General features: G+C 32.4%; 1 protein-coding gene and 1 pseudogene across 1 annotated transcript; both read right to left on the reverse strand.

Annotated features, from left to right (window-relative positions):
- Positions 1 to 8,292: 8,292 nt before the first annotated feature.
- Positions 8,293 to 10,751, reverse strand: LOC107623817 (uncharacterized). The gene is made up of 4 exons (XM_016326200.3): positions 10,518 to 10,751; positions 9,746 to 10,033; positions 9,038 to 9,262; positions 8,293 to 8,729 (listed from the first exon to the last, which is right to left on the reverse strand). Exons 2-4 carry the CDS (start codon positions 9,995 to 9,997, stop codon positions 8,484 to 8,486), a joined length of 723 nt encoding a protein of 240 aa, XP_016181686.1. The 5' UTR covers positions 9,998 to 10,033; positions 10,518 to 10,751; the 3' UTR covers positions 8,293 to 8,483.
- Positions 10,752 to 22,329: 11,578 nt separating this feature from the next.
- LOC148581940 (uncharacterized) lies at positions 22,330 to 23,858 on the reverse strand (annotated as a pseudogene).
- Between the last annotated feature and the right edge of the window lie 3,403 nt (positions 23,859 to 27,261).

A 27,261-nucleotide genomic window follows, 5' to 3' on the forward strand; every position in this document is an offset into this window, starting at 1 on the left:
ATTTTTATTATGATTTAATTAAATTTATTTATTTTTTGTACACAACTAGGTACGAATTCGTTATAGATATAAACTGCTCTTATATTTACAGAATATAAAAATTAAATTTTTTCCTCAAATGCTTTTAAAAAGTATTGAAATTTATTTTTAATATTTTTAAAAAATAATTTTAAATATATTTTTTATACATATTTATTGTTGCTTCTAGAATAAAAATAAAATTTTTTAAATATTACCACAATAATTTTTTGGTAAGAATAAATTATTTAGATGAATTAAATTTTAGAATTTTAAAATAATATATTTTCAAAGACAATTTTCAAAAATGAATTAAAATTTTTTAAAACAAACGGTTGAATATTGTACTTTTATTATTGTTTAGAATAGAAGAGTACTATACTCTCTATTTTTTAGGTAAATAAAAGTGATTATTATCAATATATTGTGCTTAAAAAATAGTGCCTAATTTGCTAAAAAAAATATAAATTAATATTTAATTTAAAAAGTGTAAAAATAAATAAATTTTTAAAATTTAAAATTTGCTATAAAAGATAAGTTAAAAAAAATTGACTCTAATCCATAAGTACCGTATAATTAACTATAAATAAAAAATTAAAAAAAAAAGTAAAATAAGGTAGACTTGTCACAGGATGTTGAGGAGCTTGGTTTTTGCGAAGGAGTTTTGTTGAAGTTAGACTTGTGTCTGTTATTGGGTTGCAGAATATTTGATGAGGTTGAGAATTCATGGAGAATCTGTTTAATATGGTATGATTGGGAATGGTGAAGTTATGTCATGTTGACATATAGGCAGTTGAAGCCCTGAAGTTGATGTGAGATTAGATTAGTGTGTGGACGTTAAGCATGTCATTTTAACCCCATGCATGTTTTATAACATTTCGTTATCTTGCCTTACCATTACATGATTGAACCATGTTATCTTTTGCATCGAACCTGCCTTGTTATTTTTGCTTTGCAACCACATTTCTACCCTTGTTATGCCCTATGACCATCAAAGTATTTGAAAGTTGTATATATGTAAATATGCTGAGATATATTTGCTTCTTCCTTAAATGTGTTTAAAAGGTGAAGTGGTATGAAATATCTTTCTTTTTGTATGAATTTTCGAGAGCTAAAATTTTTGTAAAGTAGATGGAATATAACATCCCGAGTTTTTTAAAAAAAAATAAATAATAATTTATTATTTTATTTAAAAAAATTATTCTCTTAAAGATAATTAAATTAAATTTTATGATAGTTTAAATTTAAAATTTATTAAGATTTTTAAATTATTTTTATAATAAGATATTTTAGAAAAAAAATAAAATTATTATTATTATTATTATTATTATTATTATTATTATTATTGCCGAAGCCTTTAAGGAATGAAGAAAGAAAATTTAAAGCTGATCTCATATGCATTTTATATATATATATATATATATATATATATATGAAACGTGGATTCATTCACAATATGAAAGCAAAATAAAGATGTGAAACGTGGAGGCATGCAAGCATATAAATGTATGGTTATATATATATACTAGTGTATGAACCCGTGCTAAGCACGGAAAAATTTATAAAAGTAAAAAAAAAATTATATGTTTAGATATTTTAAAAAACACAAAATAATTATTATATTAAGAAATTTATAAAATTATTCTAAAAATTAAAGTTTAACTTAAAAATAGTGAGTAATAATCATTTTACAATTTTTTTAAGTAAAATAACTTTCAACTCCATCATTAAGTGTAGAAACCCAATTTTTATATAATAGAATAGATAAATAGAATAAATAAATAAGTATTTGCACTATTATACTTCTTGTTCTACATGATGACTTAAGATATTTGTTTTGTATGTTAAATAATATAAATAATATTTTATATCTTATATTCATTAAATATTGATATTAAGAGGATAAAATTATGTAATAAATTTTATAAATAGTAATTAAAAAAAATAAATAATTATTTATTATATATAATAATTCTTGGTATACATAAGATCATGTATATATTAGGATATTTATTTTAATTATGTGAATAATTATTTTTATTTTTATTTTTTTATTATATTAGTAAATAATATTTAAAACTAAAAGAAAGAAAAATAACTAAAAAATTTTCTTAATTTGAATAAAAACTCTCTTATAAATATAGTAAAAATATAAGATGTGATGTAGAAAAAAAGCTAAAGCGACATCAATTTTGATTAAAAATAAAAAATTTTTTTTGTTCATTTTTTTAGACACATAACTATTTTATTTAAGGTATAAATTTTAATTGATATAAACTAACGGCAGTTAAGTATACCAAAAAAAAAAAGCAATCAATCAAAAAATAAAACTTAAATAAGGCAAATATGTTCTGAAAAAAATTAGAATAGAATAAAAACTCCAATTATAACCATTAATCATAATCATATATATTTATTTTAAGATTTATACTTCAAAAATTTAGAATATTAATATTTTTTATTTTTTATTTTTTTTTTAATTTTAGACTATTATAAATATTAGTTGTTCTCTAATAATAGCAATCCTTTTAAAAGAATAAACATAATTAAATAATTTTAAAAATATATAATAATTTTTAAAATAACAAAAAATATACAATTACCTAAAATATATTATTTTTGTGTAGCAATTGAAATTTAATTGCCAATATAAAAGTTATATATATAATATCCTATCATAAATAAATAAGTGTTTAATCAAAGAATTTAATATTTATATAATATAAAAAATAAATTAAAATTTGAGTTTACTCATAGTAAACGCTCAATTTTAAATTTTTATAAATCAAATTTTATCATTTTTTTTCCAAGTAACTTGTACAATGAAAAAATGCGTTATGGATACTCAAATAATAGAAATAATATATTAATAAATAAAAAATATTATTAGAAGTTAAATATACAGATAAAAAATTATAACTTGTAAAAATATCTCTAGAATTTATTATATAAATATTTAAAATCATGTATTTATATAAATTAAATTATATTAAATTGTAAAATATTTAGATATTTAATTAAATTTAAAAATAAATAATATGACAATTCAAATAATTTAGATTGGAGATAAAAAAGATATATATATAATCAAATTATATCATATAACATAACATTTCAATAAGTTTCTTTTATAAGAGATTTAATACAAAAATATTTATCATCATCTGTTTAACGTAATAATTTAAATTTAGGTGAATTGTTTCAAAAAAATACCTTTTTCAAATTATTTATTGTTAATATCAAGTCAATTAATGACATAAATGATTATATTTGAACTACAAAGTTAACCTAAAATAAAATATAGAAATTGATGAGAACAAAATATTAAGACAAAAAATGATTAGAAGCTTAAAAATAGAAAAAAAATATCAAATTTAAATAATGTCAAAAAGAATCTAATATATAAAGATGTGAATTGTAAAAATAGAGGGATACATATATAAAGAAGAATAGCATGCATGCATAAACGTTTTTTCACTATATCATAATTTGCTGTAGCTACACAGTGAATTCAATGGCAGTGCTCCAAAAGTTTGCATCGGTACACCTCGAACACATGACCTGATTTCTTAAGCCGCAAGTATGCCGAGCACATTGTCATCCAATTCCATCAGCAACGATAAGGCTTAAATTGAGATATTTTTGAGTTATAAACAAACAATCAACGAAACATTATTCATACATACCTTCTCATTTATCCATAAAAGAAATTTTACATAAAGAAAAAAAAAAGAAGAAAAGAAGAGTTGAAATAACAAAATCGATAAAAATGATGATTCTTATCATTTTGTTTGGCCGTCTATATATAGAAGACCAGAAAATCATGATTATCTAACAAAATTAATTTGTATTTATTGCATTTAATTTGAATAAGTAAGAAATGATCATATTTTAGTTTAGTATTTAATTCACATAATTTGAATTTGACTCCATACATATAATTTAATTTGATTTAATTATTAGTTAAAAATATCTCATTTGTTTATTTTATTTATAGATTCATTATTTTAATTATTAATAAGTTAATCAAATCAATTAATTAATATACATAATTTATACCTAATTTGATTTAATAAATTAAAAAATACTACCAGAATATTAAAAGAAATAAATTAGGAAATACTATTAAAATAAATTGATATAAATTATAATAATTATGTAATATTTAAATATCTAATCAAATCAATTAGTTGATATAATTAATCTCATAATAAATTATATTTAATGAGTTAAAAGAAATAAATCGAAAAACACTCTCAAAAGCATGCCATATTAGCTCCACCATTAAATGTAGAAATTCGATTTTTATATAATAGAATAGACATTAATTCATATATAGTATATAAACAAATTTAATTAGAATAAATAATAATTTATTTATTTTATTTTAGACTTTATAAATGAAAAGACTAATTCACTAATATAACAAATTATAATTAATGTAGTATAATTAATTAAGTAATATAATTTATAATAAATTATATTAAGAAAAGAAATATTTAAATATCTAATCAAATTAATTAGTTGATATAATTAAGTCAGTGTAATAAATTGTATTGAATGAGATAAAACAATTAAATCGGGAAACACTCTCTGAAGTATGCCACGTCAGCTTTATCATTAAGTACAGACATCCGATTTTTATATAATAGAATAGATATCCATCTTATTATGACACCTAACCTACCTTATAAAAGCTAATCATCACCATCAGTCTTAATCTTCTTCGTTTTCTCTTCCCTCATCATCGAATCATACAAGAAAAAGAAAAGAAAGGACCGAGAGAGAGCAACCAAGAAACTTCTATGGAACCGTGACTTTCAACTCCAATTTTCTTGTGATTCGTAATTCTAATAAAAAATCTAATCTGGTAAAAGTGTTCGTATCCTCCTCCTCTACACGTTGGTGTTACTTTGATCCGGTAGAAGTTGATGGTGATGTAACTCCTCTTTCCCTTGAGTTCGGCCAATTGGAGTCTTAGGAGGCACAGATGATTTCTGACGTTTTCTTTTTCAGCAACTTGGTCAGAAAGTTTCTCCAAAATTTTCGTTGATTTTGATTTCGTACGAAGGTAGGGGATTTATTTTTAAAGATAAACGTTTTTAATTTAGAATGCCTACAAAGTTAATTGAATAATTGTAAATATATATATATATATATATATATATATATATATATTAATAATAGTAATGTTATTGAGTATGGATTATTGCTGTGAATGTGACTGGTTTGGTTGTTATGAGAGATTAACTGGTTTGGTGGAATTAAGCTTGGATTGAGGTTGTGAAAATGTGATTGTTGTGGAATTGAGATTCACTTAATGATGGTGGATATCGTTGCAAGCTTGTTTGAGAAATTATTGGTTACTGGATATGTTAATTCGATTGGATGATATTGTGTTGAGCGTTGAATTGATTTAGGCTTGTGCTCGGTCTAGATTTATTGTGATGACGGTTTATTTGTGACTGTTTTCTGATTATTAAAAATTTCGCTGATTTGAGAATTTTCGAGGAAATGCTGCCGAAATTTTATAAAATCTGAGGTTTTATTTGAAAAGTTATTTTAAAAATTTGGTTTTGGAAAATTAAATTATTTAAGATTTATTTAGTTGAGAAAATGTGTACTCTACTTTTTTTTTTAAAAAAAACTCGATTTATTAAGAAAAACATAATATTTTTAAATTCAATTTTGTAAGGAGAGATTTTGTTTAAAGTATTATTTTGAGTTCGTTTTTTTAAGAAAAGGAATCTCTGCCACAGGAGAGCAGAGAATAAGGATTTAAAGAATATATTAACTTAAAGGAATCTCTGCCACAGGAGAGTAGAGAGCAAAGATAAAGAAAAACTTTAAGAGACTGTCTGCCACAGAGCAGATGTGACATTGTTTGGGCCTTAGTGCCAAATGTATAGTGGGGACGCCTACACACCGAGAACTGTTTTCCAGATGTACGCTTATTGATTTGAAAAGTCACACTGTATGCGACCTAGCCGTACGACTTAAAGTCACACTGTATGCGGCCTAGCCGTACGACTTACAAGCACACTGTATGCATCTGGAAAGCCATATCTGGGATTTGTGCCCGGGTAATGTCGGGAGCGGGTAGGCAACCGACACATGAGCTCATGGCCTGCATTAGGAATAGATATGCATCATGTTGTTTGCACATTGGTATTTGGTTGTGTTTGCCTGTATTACTTCTTTGCGATTGTGCTGTTTGACTTGTTTGTCTTATTGCTATTTGTTTGTGTGTTGATCTGTTTCCTGTGCTATTAGTTTGTGTATTAAGATGACTAAGTATTGAGGTTGTGATTGAGATTTGTCATAAGTTCGGAATTTAAAGAAGATAATTAATTATATAAAGTAATAGTAAAAAGTATTTTCAAAAGGTTTGATAAAAATATAGTTTTATTGAGTAAAGTTAATTATTTGCATTAAATTCATTACTTCTACGGCATTCCCATTCCCTACTGAGAACGTGTGGTTTGTTCTCACCCCAAAATCTTCCACCCTTTCAGTGACACAGGTTCGAAGGCTCAGCTTAAAGTTGCGGACGGTTATTAGTTTTATTTGAGTTAAGTTATGAATTGAGTTGCTTTCAGAGAATTCCCTCACCCTTGTTATTTAAGATTTTATTTTATTCAGAGGGATAGGAATTGTATCTGAATTCTTTTTTATTTTTTTGTACAATATTTATTATTATTAATAATTATGTGATTAGTATTGTTTGGGGATCTTTGATATTTGATTTTAGTTAATAAAAACAAACTTTTTAGGCATTTTCTTAAAAATTGAGACGTGATATCGAATTAAAGGTTCAATATTAAATATATAAATATTAATAAGAAAAATAGGTTAGTAACTCTTTACTTTTAGTACGATCATCACGTGCTAAAAGTTAGAGTGTTACAATTTACAACCACCACACAACACCATGGTATTTTTTTTTCTTATTTGATAAATAACTATATTATTATTTCATTGTCAAACGTTAATTATATTTTGTAGTTATCTTTAATTTTGTCAAAAAAATTTTGATACAAGTCTAAAAAAATATAAATTTTTAATTATATTATTTGTAAAATTTGTTGTAATTATGAATAAAATTTGATAGTATTACTTATAAAGCTTAAATATAAATATAAATACGTGATATTTTTGTATTTTATCAATAAAAACTGCAAATTAACGTTATATTTATATGAAAAAATTAGAATAGTTCAGCAAAATTATCTAAACTAAATAGTTTGTTTAATAATTTTGTTGAACTACTGTTTTTTTAATGATTTTGTCAATCAGTTACGATACAAGAATGCTATGTGTTTAGTACCTATTAAAAATTAGTCATCAAATCAAATATTACGCATTTATATAGCATATATATTTTAGTTTATTTTTAATATGTATTGTATACGAATGAATGATTTAGTAGTTAATTATTTAGGATTTTTTTTTCTTATAAAACATAAAAAAAATTAATTCCCAAAATAAATTAAAAATATTATTTCGCAAAATCCGTTTTTTTTTTTTTTTTTTTTTTTGGATTCTCAGAAAGTTTCCCTAACAGATAAGAAACTCAAATGAAGAAGTGGATCTCAGAAATAATGTTTGTTTTGGAAATTAAAAGTTTTTTATCATTATAAAAGAGATTCCTGATTATTTATACACATGTAATATAGTTGAATCCATATTTGTAGAATTAGTTTAGGGCTTTCCTGCTTAATTGATAAATACCCCGATTGTAGCGAATTTTATGTAAGGAAAGAACTACTTATACCTACTTTTTTTATTTTTATCTTTGACATATGCAGAACTCTCGTGTAAGAATGCTCACATTTTTTCTGTCTCATCATTATCATACAAGTCAATTTCTGAGTGCCTTTTAACCTGAAATGGCATACTTGTCATGGTGCTTTGCAAAGCCTCCTTAAATCATACAAGGGAATGATACTAAAATCGTGCACGCACACTCTGGCGTACACAAACACAAAAAGGGAAAATAATAATAATTTATGAAAACCAAAATTATTTATAGGAAGCAAAATCTAAAATCTAAACTGATCATTATATTTGCACCTCAGCAGATATGAATTTGCACATCCTATAATTCAAAAACAAACTACCCTATTTTATCCTGGTTGCATGCTATCATTTGGCCACAGTGCAAACAAAGTTAACACTAACGATGCATCTTAAGTGAACTCTTGAATTAAATGGAATCAGACAAGACTTTCTATGATGGATCCATTAATCAAGTTCACCAACATAATGTTCCACTTCCACCCAAAATTGCTTCTGAATTTATTTGGAAAGTTTGTAATTCTCAAATGTTGACACATCGTATGAATGTTGAATATGCTCCCTATGCCTTAAAGAAGAAAACCATCCTAGCTCATATGAATTGATCTAACTGCAAGCGTAGCTCCACTAATTAAACAAGGGAGAACAGGAATATACACAGTCAACAATCATTCATCTGAATTTGGTTCCATGTAATTCCTAATGGCATTTCTGTAGTAAGAAGTGTTGCTTGAAGTTGAGGCGTTCTCAGACTGACGCTTGTCAGCTTCCTTCTTTTCTGTCAACATCCTGTAAAGACGTGTCCATTTGTATGCCGCACGCTTTAATCGAATACTTTGCTTTCCAGTTATCATATAGTTGATGCCGTCCCTAGCTAGCTTTGCAAGTTCCATGCCATCGATGACACAAATATACTGTAAAAGACAATATGCTACCCAATGAGATATGGCATATACAGCATATACAATATATAAAACTTGTAAATCAAACTTCAGCAAGCAGGTAGCAGCTCTTAGTAACAGTTGATCATTCTAAATTTTCAACACAGCTCCGAGTGGCAGTTATCTTTCATTAAGTATACACAAGAACAATATTACAGCAATTATTAGCTACTTGCCTACATCCCTTATAGCTTTTCCTTCAACCACACTAAATAAAGAATGAGAACTATAATAATTGCTCAATTCATGCAACACACACGCTTAAGAGACAGAGAGAGTACCACAAACAGAAAGCCGATTGTTGCTAGAACGACTTGGAGAGTCTCATCTGACAACCCAAAGCGTCCATCATCTGATCCACCTGAGCTGCCGCCACCACCACCACCACCTCCATGTGGTGGCTTGGCCCCACCTCCCCCCTTTTGAATTTCCTGTCGGAATAAATCCTCAAGGGACTGTCCCTTAAATTGTTCCATAGTTTTGTCAAAAGATGTCCACGAGCCATCCTAGTTACATCAAATCAACCAAAATATCAACCTAGATATATAATACTAAGTGAAGAAGCTAGAGCATCTAAGCTACCCTGTATCATCTATTACATACCCCACAACATGTTTTTTGTAAAAGATTATAATAGGAAATGGCTTGACTGCTTGAGAGTTATTTAAAGTGCTACTTCTAGTCATCTTGTCCATTGATCTGATTTGGCCCAGATTACTAATTTCACCGTTGAAAACGTATCATGGGATTTTTTTTCCTTAGCTAAACTACACTACACTATACTCATTCACCTACCCAGTTCCAATGCCACTTGCACATTATTCATGTTGTAACTAAGAACTATTCCAAGTTGATTAGGCAAAGACCCAACCAATGGCTTAAGAAAATAAATTTTAAGTTTCTTCAAGATCATCTAAAGTAAAATTAAGCATCTATAATGCTAAAACGATAAATGCCAAATATATATAACCCAAATGAATGTGCATTACCTGATTATTTTCCATCATTCCTTGTCCACCGGCTAAACAAACATGGAGTGGTTTCCGAGATTTTAATATGGGTGCACATCGCATGTTAGACAGAGGTTTTACTAGTGGGCACAAGGAAGTCCCCATGGAAAGAGGATCCCAACTCATTTGCAATGCACCTGGTGTCAAAGGAAGCCGGCGACCCACAGAAGCATTACTGAAATAAACCTGAGGATTCGCCACGGTAACTTGAATTGTTGCATTCATCATCATTGAATCAAAAGGCACCTAAAATTCAAGCATTAACTCCTGCGAACCGCAAAATCATACTCTATGTCAGATCATTCTGGATGAATTTGCGACTTAAAAAAAGTTATTAGAACTCTGTAAACAAATCTGACCCCGGATGTTTTCCTCTCTTACTTGCGGTGTTTCATAGCTTCACAATTTTTGTAAATAAAATAATAAAACTAACGAGGGAAAAAGGGATTTCTCAAACACCCTTATAAAAGTCTGACATATCAATACCTACTAGTTTTTTAATTATATTTAAGAACTGTGATTAATCAACGAAAATTATTAAATTCCATTGTTTTCACTTTCAGCTTCACTACTAAAATCATGAAAAGCTGAAAATAGGAAGTATAGATTAAAGGAAAAAGAGCATCAGCTAAGAACATAGCCAGACATCACTAGGACTATTATCAAACAGGTAGAAGGCACAATTCTCAAAAACTGTTATATTCTCTAGAAACTTCTTATGAACCCTAAAACGCAGCAGTAGGGCACCGACCTGGGCGAGGCAGGGGTGGAGGAGGCGGCGGCGGCGACGAGAGAGAGAGAGAGGCGGTGGAGGGGGTTGCGAGCGGGAGGGGCGGTAAGTACTAGAAAGAGGATAGGGGGAAAAGTGTTTTTAGCAAATTTTGTTTTCTTCTTCTCTTCTCTTTTCCTTTGCTTCCGATTTTCCCTTACGGCTCTGAATAACGAGCGTGAAATATGTCGTTGCTTTCATTTTATATATACTAGCGAGAATTAATGGTCTAACAACAAATCTAATATAAAAACTCGTGCAGTCATCTTTATAAAAAATAAAAAAAATTTACCAAATAGGGAGATTCGAACGGCGACTTTTTAGATGAATACAAGTGTAATAATCTGTGCACCTGATAATACTAAAATTATAATTTTAAATTATTTTATTAAAATTAATTTAAATTGTAATAATTTAATTAATAAATAAATAATATGATATGCGTTATTTGTATTTTTTAAATATAATATTAAATGTATTAACTCGAATGTAGCTATTAAGAGTATAAAAATAATGTTTGGATTATGAATTTTCTAAATGAAATTATCTCGTTTAAAATATTTAAATTATGATTTCAATTATAAATTATAATTATGATTTAAAAAATTTTTTGATATAATATTATATTTTTTTCTTTATTTTATTATTAATATGTTGATATTGCAAGTCTAAATTACAGTATTTTACTTAATCTTGACTGAAAAAAAAAATAGTTACGTGTTTCTATCATTTAATTTATTTAATACACAATGTGTTAATATTAACGATATTTAAAAAAAAATATATTGATAAAAATAGATATAATATAATTATAAATATAACATAAATAAATAAAATATATAAATAAATGCGAAACCAATATGTTTACCAATGTCTTTGTTAAATTTTATAAATTAGAGAATAAATTATGTATTTGGTTGCTTGGTGATCACATAGATGATCAAGTAATTGGATTGTAAATTGATCTCATAGTGTACATCTTATTTTTCTCATTTTTGAATGAAAGCGAGAATTAAGGGAGTAAGTAGTAATATATAAAGAAAAAAAAATTTGCACCACAACACATAATTATAACCTAAAAAAATATTCATATTAAAATTTTACATACTGCAAATTATGAAGATCAATCACAATGTATTAGTCACTTCTCTCTATTTTTGATGATGATATGAGTTTTTCTTTTCTAGTCAAGAATCTAATAACATCTAATTGAACAAAAAAATTGAATTAAAAGTACCAAATTAAGGACAAATGAGTGAATAATATAAGAAATTATAACTTCGAACGTGTATAAAATAAAAATAATTTACTGATTTATTTTATATTAAACGATAAAACTAACAATAGTATATTAATAAAAGGATATACCTTTAAAAAAAGTCACAATACAATTTTAAATATTTTCATAAATAAACTGTTAAAATTTTTGTTATCGATAAAATGATGCTATTATACAATTTTCTGGCAAAACTTAAAATCAAAAGGAAAATAATTTTGTGTGAGTTAATATAAATTAATTACGTACCAAATAAGTAGAATCGTTCATTTGTTTGTTTCAATATATCAGCATGAGCAAGCAAATTAAAATGATTATCCATAATTTTACGATCATCGACCAAATGTACTATACATGACTCCATCTTAAAAGATATTTTGCACGTGTGTACAGTCAGAAGATATATTCCGCTTGATTTCTCGATCTCAAAAATTGAGAAGACATAGACTTTCCTTTCTACCAATTCATTCTCAAATATTTTTGTCAAATAATTTTTGATTGAACAATAAATTTTATCGTATTGCAAAACAAATTAAATATAAAAGCTATTAACATTTACAAAGCTATTAAAAAGAATTGTCTTTGACTTGATTGAACAATGAATTTTATCGTATTGTAAAATAAATTAAATATAAAAGCTATTAGCATTTACAAAGCTACTAAAAAGAATTGTCTTTGACTTGTGAAATGGTGTACTTATAAAATTAACTTAAAATATGAACTACAAATATTTATAAGAATTTAATTTTGATGCACTGACAGTGTAAAGTAGTTTTACACGTGTATCCAATTACGTAATGACACATCAATAAAAATAAATATATTTCACATTGACCGCGTGAATGGTCATCCAAAAGAACGGATGTGATTGCATGACTATGTAAAACGTTTTATACTGTCAGTGCATCAAAATTAAACTCTATTTATAAATTGAACTTAGCATTACTTGAAAAAAATTAGTAAATGAATCAATTAATCTTATCATCTATTAGAACTATTTCTATGTAAACAGTCTTACTCTTGTCAAACTTGAATGGAACTTTTTATAGCCTTATAATTCTTATCTTTATTTTTCAGACTTTTTCTTCGTATAATCTACTATAGGTGATACTATTAATAGGATCGTAATCAATAGTCATTAGGTATGAAAAAAAAATAGAATAAAGACGGTAAAAATTATAAATTTTTTAAATAATAAACATGAAAAAAATTTTACTGCTTATTATATATACTAATAATATGTTAATAATTTTAAAAATTTACTAATAATACTAATAGTTTAAAGATAATTTTACTATAGTTATAATAAATTTAGTTATTACTCTAAATGAACAAAATAAATAATATATTTGAAAACTAAAGAAAAAAAGATTAGCAGTACCCATGTTTAGAATGTTCCCATATTTTTTTTTTCATTTTTTGCTTGTTATTCTTTGGGTTTTTTATTTAAATAAAATATTTGGGCTTCTATATTACCTGATTCCCTTAAATGGTTTTTTTGAACGTGAATCCCTTAAACCATATAATATATAAATCGTCTTAGGGTTATGTGTTTTAATGAATATATAAATTATTATACCCTGGGACGATTTATGCATGAATTGCATAGGTGAATAAGGCATAAATCGTCCCAGGCCACTGTGTGTTACGAATAACACGTAAATCGTCCTAGCCTAGGATAATTTATGCATTTTAACCTAAAACACTCTACCCTGGCACGATTTACGTGCAAATCCCAAACTCACGTATCTCTAGGACGATTTTTATTTGTATTTAACAATAATTTTTTAATTTAAAAATTAATTTCTAATCAACATTTAACACTTGATTATTAGTAAAAATTATATATTAATTTTATAAATTTTTTTAGATTTGTGTCTTCTGAAAAGTAAAAAAAAATTATAATAGAATAAAACTTACCTGAAACCAAATAACATAGTGTAACACACATTTTTTATCAATATTAAAAAAAAATTAGCCTAATTATGTACATAAAATCCTAAAAAATGCAGTTCTATCTTTTTTAATCAAGTTAGCTTTAAAATATCAATAATACTTTTCCATGTGCTGCTTTTTAATCTAAAATCCTAAAAAAAATTGATTTAAAATGTTATAATGTTATTATATTGGCGCGAACACTTTATTTTTGTATGATAAACATACACCACACTTTATTAAATAATCTTTTTATAAAGTATTTAAATATTCTTTTTATAAAGTATTTAAAGTATATAAAAATGTACTCCTATTATAAAAAGAATATTTAAAAGTCATTAAATTTTTATATGTTATTAAAATTTAATAAATACAAGTACATTTTTATATGTTATTTTTAATTCAATGTACTAATAGGAGTTAAAATTAATTTATATTTAATAATTTTATACTAAAATTAATTTGTTATAATCTTATTTTATACTTTTTTTTAGTATATTTTTTATATTATATAATATTTTTCTAGTATCTTATTGTACAATGTATAATTCGAATCAACATCATTCGAATTACATAAGACTTGGCACTTGGGAGTAATTCGAACCAGTTCAATTTGAATTATGTTGAATTCACATGTGATAGTAATTCAAATTGCATCAATTCGAATTATGTATGTTTCACGTTTGCATGTAATTCGAAGTTGCATGATTCGAATTACATTCAAGTCAAGTTCGAAATGAGTTGATTCGAACTACATTAAATTGTGCATTGGTTGATTAGTGAATCAATTTTTCTTTTGGCTGAATGGTGTTTAATGAATCTCTGCATGCCTTATTTTAGTTTTTTACCCAAAAATTAACTTCTTAATTGAACTCAAATTTGATATAGTAGTAAATATGGTGTGATTGCATCAAAAAATGGTTGTCATATATTAAAGAAACACGTCTTTTTACTCTAAATGAGTTAGAATTCGAATTACACATAAAAGTTTTCACATAAATCGTTCTAGGGGCTTGTAGGTTTGAGATTTGTACGTAAATCGTGTTAGGGGGTAGAAGGTTAGGAAGAAGCACGTAAATCGTGCCAGAGTAGAGTGTTTTAGGTTAAAATGCATAAATCATCCTAGGTTAGGACGATTTACATGTTATTCGTAACACACAGTGGATTGGGACGATTTATGCCTTATTCACCTATGCAATTCATGCATAAATCGTCCCAGGGTACAATGATTTATATATTCATTAAAACACACGACCCTAGGACGATTTATATATTATATGGTTTAGGGGATTCACGTTCAAGAAAACCATTTAGGAGAATCAGGTAATATAGAAGCCCAAATATTTTATTTAAATAAAAAACTATTATTCTTTCACTGCAATGTTAGATCAAAGAAACTCTAAATTTGAAATATAATAATAAATATGTCATGTAATGGAAAAATAACAAAAATATGGGAGTCAATGCATAAAGATATGTTATCGTAATAAAATAATAAAATGTGTGTGTGTGTGTGTGTTATTGCTATATAGGGAGTCAATGCACACAGATATGTTATCGTAATAAAATAATAAAATATCATACTATGAATAATTATATTTGTCAAGTAAATTTATTTATACTCTATATCTATTATATTATTTTATGTAAAATTAAAATCTACTCTTCTAATTTAATATTATATATATATTTGCTTCTTACAATTGTCTAAAATTAAATTGGGATTATGTCTAAAGGCTTAACATGGTAAACAGAATATAATTAATATCTAATATTTTAATAATTTAAAACTTAAAATAAGTTAATAGATAATAATAATTAATACCTAAAATATCATATATATATATATATATATATATTGTTTATACCCTGACCCAACGAATAAGGCCCAGGATCCAAATAAAAAGGCCTAACCCAAAAGGTTGACCTCACCTTTCACCAGATCAGCCACTACGAAATCGGTACTCGTCACGACTTGCTCCAAAGAAGTCGGGAACGAGGGTTAGCTGGCAGATAAGCACTCATTTGAATGAGTAACTGCCCCTAGAATCTCTCTAACCACTTCACGAGCCATATCTTAACTTCCCTAAGATAAAGGGACGGTTAACACCCTAGAAAGGTGGCACTACTCCAACGGTGGTTATTGGTTCACCACTATAAATACACTGACACCCCTCAGGTATCTCTAAGTCCCAATACTCTCTAGACCTGCTAACACCCTTGCTGACTTAGGCATCGGAGTGTCTTTGCAGGTACCACCCCCCATTCTTTCGCACGCACAGGTCGGACGGAGGGCACCGAGTTTCAGACCCCCTTGAAAGCCTCCTCCTTCATACGTTTGGGCCAACCAACGCCATCCAGCCCATTAATCTCCGGTTACCCACCGTAACATTGGCGCCATTGCCGGGGACCCGAGAGATCAACCAGTAATGGCAGACAGATCCCCTGATGAGGGTCATGTAGAGACAGATTCTGAACAAGAGAATCTGAACACCGGAAACAATGAGGCAAACTTGACCCTTCACCAGGAAGCCAATGACCAACACAGGGAAGGCACCTCCAGAATAAAAAATCCGAAGGTGAATTCTTCAGAAGGACGCGAATCGGAGAAAGAGGGACCATCCCATGCAACTGAGCTCATGGGGCTAGTTCACAGTCGCCTCGAACAGTTAGAACAGGAACGGGAGAGACAAGAGGAAACCAAAAAGAACCTAAAAGAGGAGATGGAGCGGCGAAAAGAGTTAGAAAGAAAACTCTTAAAGTTAGAATCCTCTCTCAAAGGTCAGAACTCCCGCGACGGTAGAGAAGAGTCGCCCCTAGGGGGGAAGATCCCTTTTGCGAGGACATAATGAGGGCAAAAGTTCCGAGAAACTTTAGAAGCCCCGATATGGACTTCTACGATGGAACCACTGATCTGAAGCATCATTTGAGCAATTTTAAAAGTCGGATGTATCTGGCTGACGCTTCTGATGCTACGCGATGCAAAGCTTTCCTGACAACCTTGTCGAAAGCGGTGATGAAGTGGTTCGACAGCCTCCCCCCGAGGTCGGTTACCAGTTTTGAAGACCTCTCAAGGAAGTTCTTGATGAGGTTCTCTATCCAGAAAGACAAAGTAAAACATGCACCAAGCCTCCTGGGAATAAAGCAGGAGGTCGGAGAATCCTTACGAGCCTATATGGAAAGGTTCAACAAAGCATGTTTAGAGATCCAAGACCTGCCCACAGAGGCGGTCATAATGGGGTTAGTCAACGGGCTTAGAGAAGGTCCCTTCTCACAGTCCATATCCAAAAGACACCCCATCTCTCTAAGTGATGTAAAGGAAAGAGCCGAAAAGTACATCAACATGGAGGAAAATGCTAAGTTGAGAGACCCAAGCTGGCGACCTGGACACCCTCCCTCAACAAAAGAAAGGGAGAGGGAAACTAAGAAGAAGGAAGAACTCGGTCTCGATAGACCAAGAAAATATCACTCTTATACTCCTCTAAAAGTCTCCATAGTGGATGTATACAGAGAGATTTGTAATACGGAAAGGCTGCCACCCCCCAGACCCATTAAAAATAAAAAAGGGGGGAGCCGCAACGACTACTGTGAGTACCATAAGATATATGGTCACTCCACAAACGACTGCTACGACCTTAAAAATGTAATAGAAAAGCTGGCTAGAGAAGGTCGGCTTGACAGATATCTCATAGAAAGGTCGGACAGTCATGGGAAGAGAAAGCGAGATGATATGGATAGAAGAGACCCACCACCGCAGACTCCGGAGAGACATATCCATATGATCTCAGGGGGTTCGCGGAAGGGGGACTCACCAAATCCTCCCGCAAAAGACACCTTAAGAGAGTCTACCAGGTCGGAGGAGAGTCATCCGACCTCCCAACCATTTCATTCACAAAAGAAGATGGGCAAGGAATAATCCCTGGACACGATGATCCAGTGGTAATAACTATGATCCTAGCAAATGCTCATCTCCACAGAACCCTAGTAGACCAGGGAAGCTCAGCGGACATTCTTTTTAAGCCCGCTTTCGACAAACTAGGGTTGGATGAGAAAGAATTAAGAGCCTACCCCGACACCTTATACGGACTAGGCGACACGCCAATAAAGCCACTAGGATTTTTGCCCCTCCACACCACCTTTGGAAAAGGGGAAAAATCAAAAACTCTGAGCATAGACTTCATAGTCATCGATGTAGGGTCAGCATATAATGCTTTAATTGGCAGAGCTACCCTTAATCGACTCGGAGCGGTGGTATCCACTCCTCACCTTTGTATGAAATTCCCAACCTTAGCGGGGATAGTAACGGTAAGGGGAGATCAGAAATTGACAAGGAAATACTACAATGAAAGCCTAAACCTGAGAGGAAAAGGCAGAGAAGTTCACACAGTAGAGCTCGGAGGCGCAAGGGCCAAAGAGGAGCTGCGTCCACAACCGGGAGGAAAAACCGAGGAGATACAGGTCGGCGAAGAGGAGGAAAAAAATACCCACATAGGGGCCAACCTAGGGGAAATCCTAAAACAAGGGTTGACTAAGCTCCTAAAAGATAATTCCGATCTCTTCGCCTGGAAGGCCTCTGACATGCCTGGGATAGACCCCGAGCTCATGTCCCATAAGCTCTCGGTTTACCCCGGGTCCCGACCTGTACAACAAAGAAGACGCAAGCTCGGCCCAGAACGAGCCCTAATAGTAGAAGAACAAGTACAAGCGCTCTTAGAAGCCGGCTTCATTAGAGAAGTCAAGTACCCAACATGGCTAGCCAATGTAGTGCTAGTCAAAAAACAAAATGGTAAATGGAGAATGTGTGTCGACTATACCGAATTAAACAAGGCCTGTCCCAAGGACCCTTATCCACTGCTAAGTATTGACACCCTGGTAGACTCCAGCTCGGGGTATCAATACTTGTCATTCATGGACGCCTACTCGGGGTATAACCAAATCCCGATGCATGAGCCAAACCAGGAGAAAACATCATTCATCACGCCCAGAGCTAATTTTTGCTACGTGGTCATGCCGTTTGGATTGAAAAACGCAGGATCCACATATCAGAGGCTGATGAATAGGGTGTTTGTCTCTCACCTTGGGAGCCTAATGGAAGTATACGTCGACAACATGCTGGTAAAGACCAAAAAAGAAGTCAACCTCTTGGCAGACCTCTCACAAGTCTTCGACACCATAAGGTTACACGGGATAAGACTAAATCCCGCAAAGTGTGCCTTCGCGGTAGAGGCAGGAAAATTCCTAGGGTTTATGCTAACACAAAGAGGGATCGAAGCTAATCCCGACAAGTGTAGAGCTATCCTGGAAATGAAAAGCTCGACTTGCTTAAGAGAGGTCCAGCAGCTGAATGACCAACTTGCAGCCCTCTCCAGATTCTTGGCAGGATCAGCACTAAAATCCCTTCCACTGTTCTCTTTATTGAGAAAGGGATGTCAATTCGAATGGACTCCTGAATGCGAGGAGGCATTCCAGGAGTTCAAAAGATTCTTGAGCCAACCTCCTATTCTGACCCGACCTACAGCTGGGGAAGACCTCGTCCTATACTTATCTGTAGCAGACAAGACCGTCTCGGCGGCCCTGATAAGAGAGGACGAGGTAGGATAGCATCCAGTATATTTCATCAGCAAAGTTCTACAAGGCCCTGAGCTAAGGTACCACAAACTAGAGAAGTTCGCCTACTCCTTAGTGGTAGCCTCACGAAGGCTACGACCTTACTTTCAAGCTCACACAATAAGAGTCCGCACGAACCAACCCATGAAGCAAATCCTCCAAAAGACGGATGTTGCAGGGAGAATGGTTCAATGGGCAATAGAGCTTTCCGAGTTCGACTTGAAGTATGAAACTCGGACGGCGATTAAAGCCCAGTGCCTCACCGACTTCATCGCAGAGTATGCAGGAGACCAAGAGGAGAAACCAACTACATGAGAACTCTACGTAGATGGATCCTCAAACAAAACAGGAAGCGGTGCAGGCATAATACTGGTGGATGAAAGAGGAACCCAGATAGAGGTCTCCCTCAAATTTGAATTCCCAGCTTCAAATAATCAGGCAGAGTATGAAGCCTTGATTGCTGGATTGAAGCTGGCGGAAGAAGTCGGTGCTACAAAAGTGATGATATACAGCGACTCGCAAGTGGTGACCTCCCAGATAAGTGGAGAGTATCAGGCAAAGGACCCAAATATGAAAAGATACTTGGAAAAAACTCTGGAACATCTTGGGCGCTTCGTAGAAACCGAGGTCAAACACATAACTCGGGATCTAAATAGCAGAGCAGACGCCCTATCCAAGTTGGCAAGTACCAAGCCAGGAGGGAATAACAGAAGCCTGATCCAAGAAACTCTCCAGAAACCCTCCGTAGTAAAAGAAAAAGACAAACAAGAGGTCCTTGAGGTAGTCGGATTAAACCTCGGATGGATGAACCCCTTGGTCGAATACATGAAATTTGACATCCTCCCCAAGGAGAAGAAAGAGGCTAAGAAGATCCGAAAGGAAGCACAACATTACACTTTGGTGGGAAATATCCTCTACAGAAGGGGGATATCAACACCATTATTAAAGTGTGTACCGACCTCAAGAACCGCCGAAGTGTTGAAAGAAGTCCACAGTGGGATCTGCGGGAATCATCTCGGAGCTAGTCACTAGCCAGGAAAGTGATCCGAGCTGGATTCTACTGGCTGACCTTGCAGAAAGATGCCACGAAATTTGTGAAAAAGTGCCAACCATGCCAGATGCATGCAAATTTCCATGTGGCTCCTCCGGAGGAGCTCATCAGTATCACTTCTCCATGGCCTTTTGCAAAATGGGGAATGGATTTGTTAGGACCTTTTCCCCAGGCGCCAGGACAAGTCAGATACCTGATCGTGGGAATAGATTATTTCACAAAGTGGATAGAAACAGAACCATTGGCCACCATCACCGCACAAAGAAGTCGGAGGTTCCTCTACAAAAATATCATCACAAGGTATGGGATACCTCATTCCATTACTACAGATAATGAAACCCAATTCACCGACTCTACCTTTAGAAGCCTAGTAGCCAGTATGAAGATCAAACACCAGTTCACCTCGGTGGAACACCCGCAAGCCAATGGGCAAGCCGAGGCAGCCAACAAAGTCATACTGGTAGGGCTGAAGAAAAGATTACAAGATGCAAAAGGAGCCTGGGCCGAAGAGCTCCCACAAGTGCTTTGGGCTTATAGGACAACCCCCAATCCGCCGCGGGAGAAACACCATTCCGACTAGTTTATGGCGTAGAAGCCATAATCCCAATAGAAGTCAACGAACAAAGCCCAAGAGTGATTCTCCATGATGAGATCGGAAATATACAGGGGCATAAAGAGGAGCTCGACTTGCTTCCCAAGGTCCGAGAAGAAGCCCAGATAAGAGAAGCAGCGTTGAAACAAAGGATGACTACAAGATACAACAAAAAAGTCATTCGAAGAGCATTCACCCCAAGTGACTTGGTCTTGATCAGAAACGACATCGGAGTCAACAAATCAGGGGAAGGAAAGCTCGCTGCAAATTGGAAAGGACCATACAAAATCAATGAGGTCTTAGGAAAAGGCTATTATAAAGTGACCGACTTGGACGACACTGAGTTACCAAGATCATGGCATGCTTGTAATATGAAAAAGGTACTATAGCTAAAAGCGAACTCTACTCCCTGATGTACTCTTTTCCCAACTTCATGATTTTTTCCCAAAACCAAAGGGTTTTTTCTGGAGAAGGGTTTTTAACGAGGCATCATAGTAGGGACTAAGGGAAATAGACTGTCAAAACCCTTAGTAGCAATGAAGTACCTCCCCAATTAATAAAGATCTTTTTAGCTTACAAATATCTCTAAAATTCCTTTGTTGCTTTCTCTTTCTACGAAACGCGTCGACTTAAGCTCAACAAAACGTGAAAATCCCATGACCGACCTAGATGGTCGTCAGGATAAAACGACGAGGTACAAGTCGGTGTAAAGAGGTTATAAAAGTTGATCGTAAAAAACTCAGAAACATTCCGACCCATAAGTCGAAATAAAGAACCGAGTAGAAAAAGAAAACGAATCGCAAAAATAACCTAAGTCATAAAAACTCAATGAAACGAAATTGAGTACTAGGAATAACAAAAGAGAGGTAGGAAAAGACCCAAGAAAAGATTAAAAGGCTGTCCTAAAGATCCTTAAAACAAAAAGGTTCAGAAAGGCAGACAAGCCAAAGAAAAGGTTTTTTCAGAAAAGATCAAGGGGAATTCGAAAAAATTGCAATCAGAAAAGCATGCACGCATAAGGTAACTTAAACCCTTATCCAAAAAAGGGGTATTTATTTTTTAACATAAACCCTTATTGAAAAGGGTATTATAAAGTGTTTTGTTTATGGCCTTAAAAGGCCAAAAAAATGTTCAAACACTACCCAAAAAAATAAATAAAGAGTTTAAAAAGAGGGGACCCACAGGCCGGGCCCCCAAATAGCCAACAAATTACTTTTTTGCAAGAGGAGTAGACAGGTCACCACCACCAGGATCAGGAGGAGCACCACCAAGAGAGGCATCCATAGGAGACAAAGAGGAAGTCGGAGGAACGGTAGAAGAACTCGGAGCGTCCTTAGGGCGAGGAGGGGACTCTATAATTCTCTGTCCCCGAGTCTTCAATTCTGACTCGGAAATAATCTCGGGGACAGGGGGATCCACAATGGCACCATCAATGACAACTTTATCAGGATCTAAAAGGGAAAGGTCCAGGTCAGGAGCAATGACTCCGACCTGCTCTCTAAAGATCCTCCAGGCCTCCTCAGCCCCATCAGCAATAGAGTCCTCCAACTCGGTATAGGCCCTCTGAGAATTAAGCAGCTCATTTTTCACAGACACAAGATTGTTAAATAAACTTTGGTAGCTGTCTTGTGCTGTCTTCCTCAAGCCCACCTCCATGTTGCATTGGGCTTGCAATTTCCTCTCCTTCTCCCGGAGGCTATCCCTCACCTCCTTCAACTTGGCGACTTCCTCCTTCAACTCCCTCTCCTGCTCTTGATATAAGAGAAGCCTTCCTTCCAGCTCCTCAACCCTCGAGGTCATCCCTAAAGAGCTGAGAGGAGCCTTCTCAAAAATATCTAAGAGTTTGCCACAAACCCCGCCGCCTTGAGGCTCTCCTCAATCAGAGTGGTAAGGTGGCGCCGAACAGAAACATCATTCATGCTTATACGAGCATGAGGATAGATGTTCTTTCGGACGAATGCAAGAGCATCCGCCTTAACCTCACCAGAAGAGCCAGACTCTAAAGCCTTGCGCTTCTTCTTCTCTGGCTCAGGAGAAGATCGGGCGGAGGGGGATGGCTGAGAGAAAGCTGAAGAAGAAATCATAATGGGCTGAGAGGGAGTCCCAATGTTCCGAGGAGGAGGAGGAGGAGAGATAACCGCCCTGGCGCCACCAGTCCTGACGCGAGACCTTGCTTTAGCCTCCTGGACTCTTTGGTAGGACTCCTGCGCGTTTGTCTTCGCCATCTCTAAAAAAACAATAGATAATAGGTTAAGACAAGTCGGAAAGGTCAATCAGGCAAGTCGGTAATCTAACAAACAAATAAAAGCTACCTAGCTGTGCCTGGACAAAGGTCGGAGACCCCTGGAGAAACTTTTTAGTGTCTAAGTAGGGGGCCCTCCCCCATACTTCTCGGAGGAACCCCACAATGGCCGCTTCTACCTCATCCAGGTCATCCAGACCATATTTCTCGCAGGGGGAGGCCTCCAGCCAGTACAAAGGGAAGCGGGGAGAAGAATTATCATCCAGGAAAAAGGGGTGGTGACCCTCTACAGCTTGAACTTTGAAAAAATAATTTTTAAAGTCATGGAAGGATTCGTCAAAAAGGGTAAAAACTCTCCGACCCTGTATGGCTCGGAAAGACACCCACTGTTGCTTATTGTTTAGCCCACTGAAGGGTTTGGTCATATGGAAGAGATAGAAAAAAATATTCAAAGAAGTCGGAAGCTCCAAAGCTTGGCTAATAAATTGATAAATTTTCAAAAAACCCCAAGAGTTGGGGTGAAGCTGGGTAGGGGCAACTCGACAGTGATGCAAAACAGATATCTCAAAGTTTGAAAAAGGAAGAAAAACACCCAAACGGGTGATCATACACTCATACATAAAGAAAAAATGAGGGGCCGCCTCATTGACCCTCCCAAAGCTAACCCGGTCTTCAGGACCCGGGACTACCAATTCATACTTCGGCTCGTCCTCCTCAGAAGTACAAATTCTGTGGTGAGTGCGAAGGTTGGTGATAAACTCAGTATCGACCGAGGGTTCCTCCCCTAGGACCGTGACATCAACCCACTGAGAAAGGATATCTACGGAAGCCATTTCTTTTTCTTAAAAAGGTAACAAAAAACCTACAAGGAAAAAAGAAAGGAAAAATAAAAAACACGGTCCCTAAAGGAGGAAATACGGAACTGAAGTCTACAAACCAACCTATCTACAAAATAAAGGCATGCAAATAGAAAAGCATGTTACAAAAAGAACTAACCTTTATCCGAAAATGAGGGTTGGAGAAAACGAAAGCCTTCGAAGATGAAAAAATGCAGCACGAACGAATGAAGAGGAAATTTGAAAAATCGCAGAAACGAAACAATGAAAGAGAGGGAAAGTATTTATAAGTACGTTATGGGCACAATGGTAAAAACGGGGCAGCCATTAATGAAAATGCACCGTTACCAAGACCATCAATCCCTACGCACATCCCTAACGGACACGACGCTTGATTAGACGTAACTGTCAGAACCAAAAGGTCACAAAAAGTCACGTCGGTTTCGAAACATCACGTCGATCCCCCAACAAGTCGGTTACAACCCCGAGTAGTATACTCGAACCCAAATCTTAAAGAGGAATTGGGCTCGAGTAGGGGCACTGTTCATACCCTGGCCCAACGAATAAGGCCCAGGATCCAAATAAAAAGGCCCAACCCAAAGGGTTGACTTCACCTTTCACCAGATCAGCCACTACGAAGTCGGTACTCGTCACGACTTGCTCCAAAGAAGTCGGGAACGAGGATTAGCTGACAGATAAGCACTCATTTGAATGAGTAACTGCCCCTAGAATCTCTCTAACCACTTCACGAGCCATATCTTAACTTCCCTAAGATAAAGGGACGGTTAACACCCTAGAAAGGTGGCACTACTCCAACGGTGGTTATTGGTTCACCACTATAAATACACTGACACCCCTCAGGTATCTCTAAGTCCCAATACTCTCTAGACCTGCTAACACCCTTGCTGACTTAGGCATCGGAGTGTCTTTGCAGGTACCACCCCCCATTCTTTCGCACGCACAGGTCGGACGGAGGGCACCGAGTTTCAGACCCCCTTGAAAGCCTCCTCCTTCATACGTTTGGGCCAACCAACGCCATCCAGCCCATTAATCTCCGGTTACCCACCGTAACATTATATTTGATATTGTCCAAAATTAAATTGAAATTATGTTCAAAGTCTTAATACCGTAATTGAGGTATAATTAATACCTAAAATTTTAATAAGTAAATACCTAAAATAAGTTAATTAGATAACAACAATTAATACCTAAATTATTGAAAAGGAATTTTTAATAAATGTGAGGAATAAAAATAAAAAAAATTAATAAATAATATTAGTATTTAAATGAAAGAGTTGATAAAGAATAATAATTATAAGTAAAAATAGTATTTTTATTTTGAAAAAAAAATACATGAGAAATTGTTTAATAATCCGTGCCATGTACATAATAATAAATTGTTCAATAATTCGTACTATGCACGTGATAAGTTTGAAATTATAATTTTAAATTATTTTATTAAAATTAATTTAAATTGTAGTAACTGCGTTTATTTTTTTTTAATCTAATGTTATGTGTATCAACTCTAATATAGTTATTAATCGTTTTTGTTGATCTACTTTTTTTCTCGTCTAAATTTATGATTTAAAATAACAATTATAAATATTAATAATTAAACAAATTATTATATTATAATTATTTACGTTTTATTCCCAAAATTAAAAACAGGCTATTTCTTTTTTATTTAATGGTTTTTTATTTATACTACCAGTATATATTAATCGATTAGTCAATGATTTTTTTATTCGTATGATATATTTATTTATTTTGTTTAAATAATTTTAAATCTTTTCTTATTTAAATACACATATATTAAGTCACATATATTAATTATTTTTTGATTTTTTTATTATAAATAATTTTTTTAGCCTACAATAATTATACTAATTTTGTTATTCCATTAATACCATCATATGCGTAATAATATTCATAAATCATACTAATTTCCGTATATATATATATATATATATATATATATATATATATATATATATATATATATATATATATATCAATTGTTTAGTTAATAATTTTTTTATTTTTAGAATATATTTATTGTTTTAAATAATTCTAAATACTTCTTTTTATATATATATATATATATATATTAATTTTGTTAAATAATTCTAAATATTTGTTATATATATATATATATATATTAATTGTACATATAAAAATTTAAGTCACATATGCTAATTATTTTTTTGTTATGATTATATATATATATATATATATATATATATATAATCTACACAGTCGAGTAATAATTTTTTATTTTTTATATTCATGCATATTCCCCATTCCTCTTCATGCGTATGATTAACAATTTTTTTAAATGGTGATATTTTAATTTTTTTCTTTCACATATTTTTATATATTAGCAAGAAAGCAAAATCATGTATTGTGACTCTTTTTTCTTTTTCACGCCTTAATCTTAATTAATCAATTTTGTGTCCAAAACAGGTATTAGTTAATTTTAATTAAACTTTTAATCATTCTAATTTATTAATAAATTACATTTCTCTTAATAATTGCATTACTAATCTGAAATATAAAAAAAAGGTGATACATATATAAAAAAAGAAAACAAACTTAAAAAAAATCATATTAAAAAGTTTAAAAATAACATATCCATAAAGAATAGTCATAATATATAAATTGAGACAACAATTTAAATTTCTCTAAAACTAATTTAATCAACTACCAATATTAGAACTAAATTATTTAAATAATATTTAATATATTCTAATCCTTAGATACGTATAGATTAGAGTCATTATTGTAACAACTAACCGAAATAATATCATAAGATCGAATACTTATAATCGGTATAAATTCAGACTATCTTCTTGTTAAAATTGTCAAATTAAATTGACTTTTATTCTCTTCAATGGCATTACATTAATGCACCAAAAGACCGGTTGTAACACCCTCACTATCAGAAGTCACGCTTCCGGCTGCACTTCTCTGATAGAAAGAAATATTACGACTACTTTACATACTAAATATTAAAATAGGAGCCTGTGACTCGATACTGTATCGCTGATTCCTTTAAAAATCGGAAATAAATACTTTATCTTAAGAAAAATACAACCAGGCATAGATTCATATACAAGACTCCTTATATATATATATATATAACATACAACTCTTATCCCTCTTACAAAATTGTAATAACAAAGACGAG

The sequence above is a fragment of the Arachis ipaensis genome, chromosome B10, assembly GCF_059453495.1.
Source record: "Arachis ipaensis isolate K30076 ecotype BB chromosome B10, ASM5945349v1, whole genome shotgun sequence".
Taxonomy (NCBI): Eukaryota; Viridiplantae; Streptophyta; class Magnoliopsida; order Fabales; family Fabaceae; genus Arachis; species Arachis ipaensis.

Bases quoted from the DNA above. Each gene is read 5' to 3' on its own strand.
- LOC107623817 (XM_016326200.3), bottom strand. From the start codon at position 9,997: ATGATGATGAATGCAACAATTCAAGTTACCGTGGCGAATCCTCAGGTT. The intron at 9,263-9,745 runs GTAATGCACATT...TGATGTAACTAG, and splicing joins GAATGATGGAAAATAATCAG to GATGGCTCGTGGACATCTTT. The intron at 8,730-9,037 runs GTACTCTCTCTG...TGTCTTTTACAG, and splicing joins CAATCGGCTTTCTGTTTGTG to TATATTTGTGTCATCGATGG.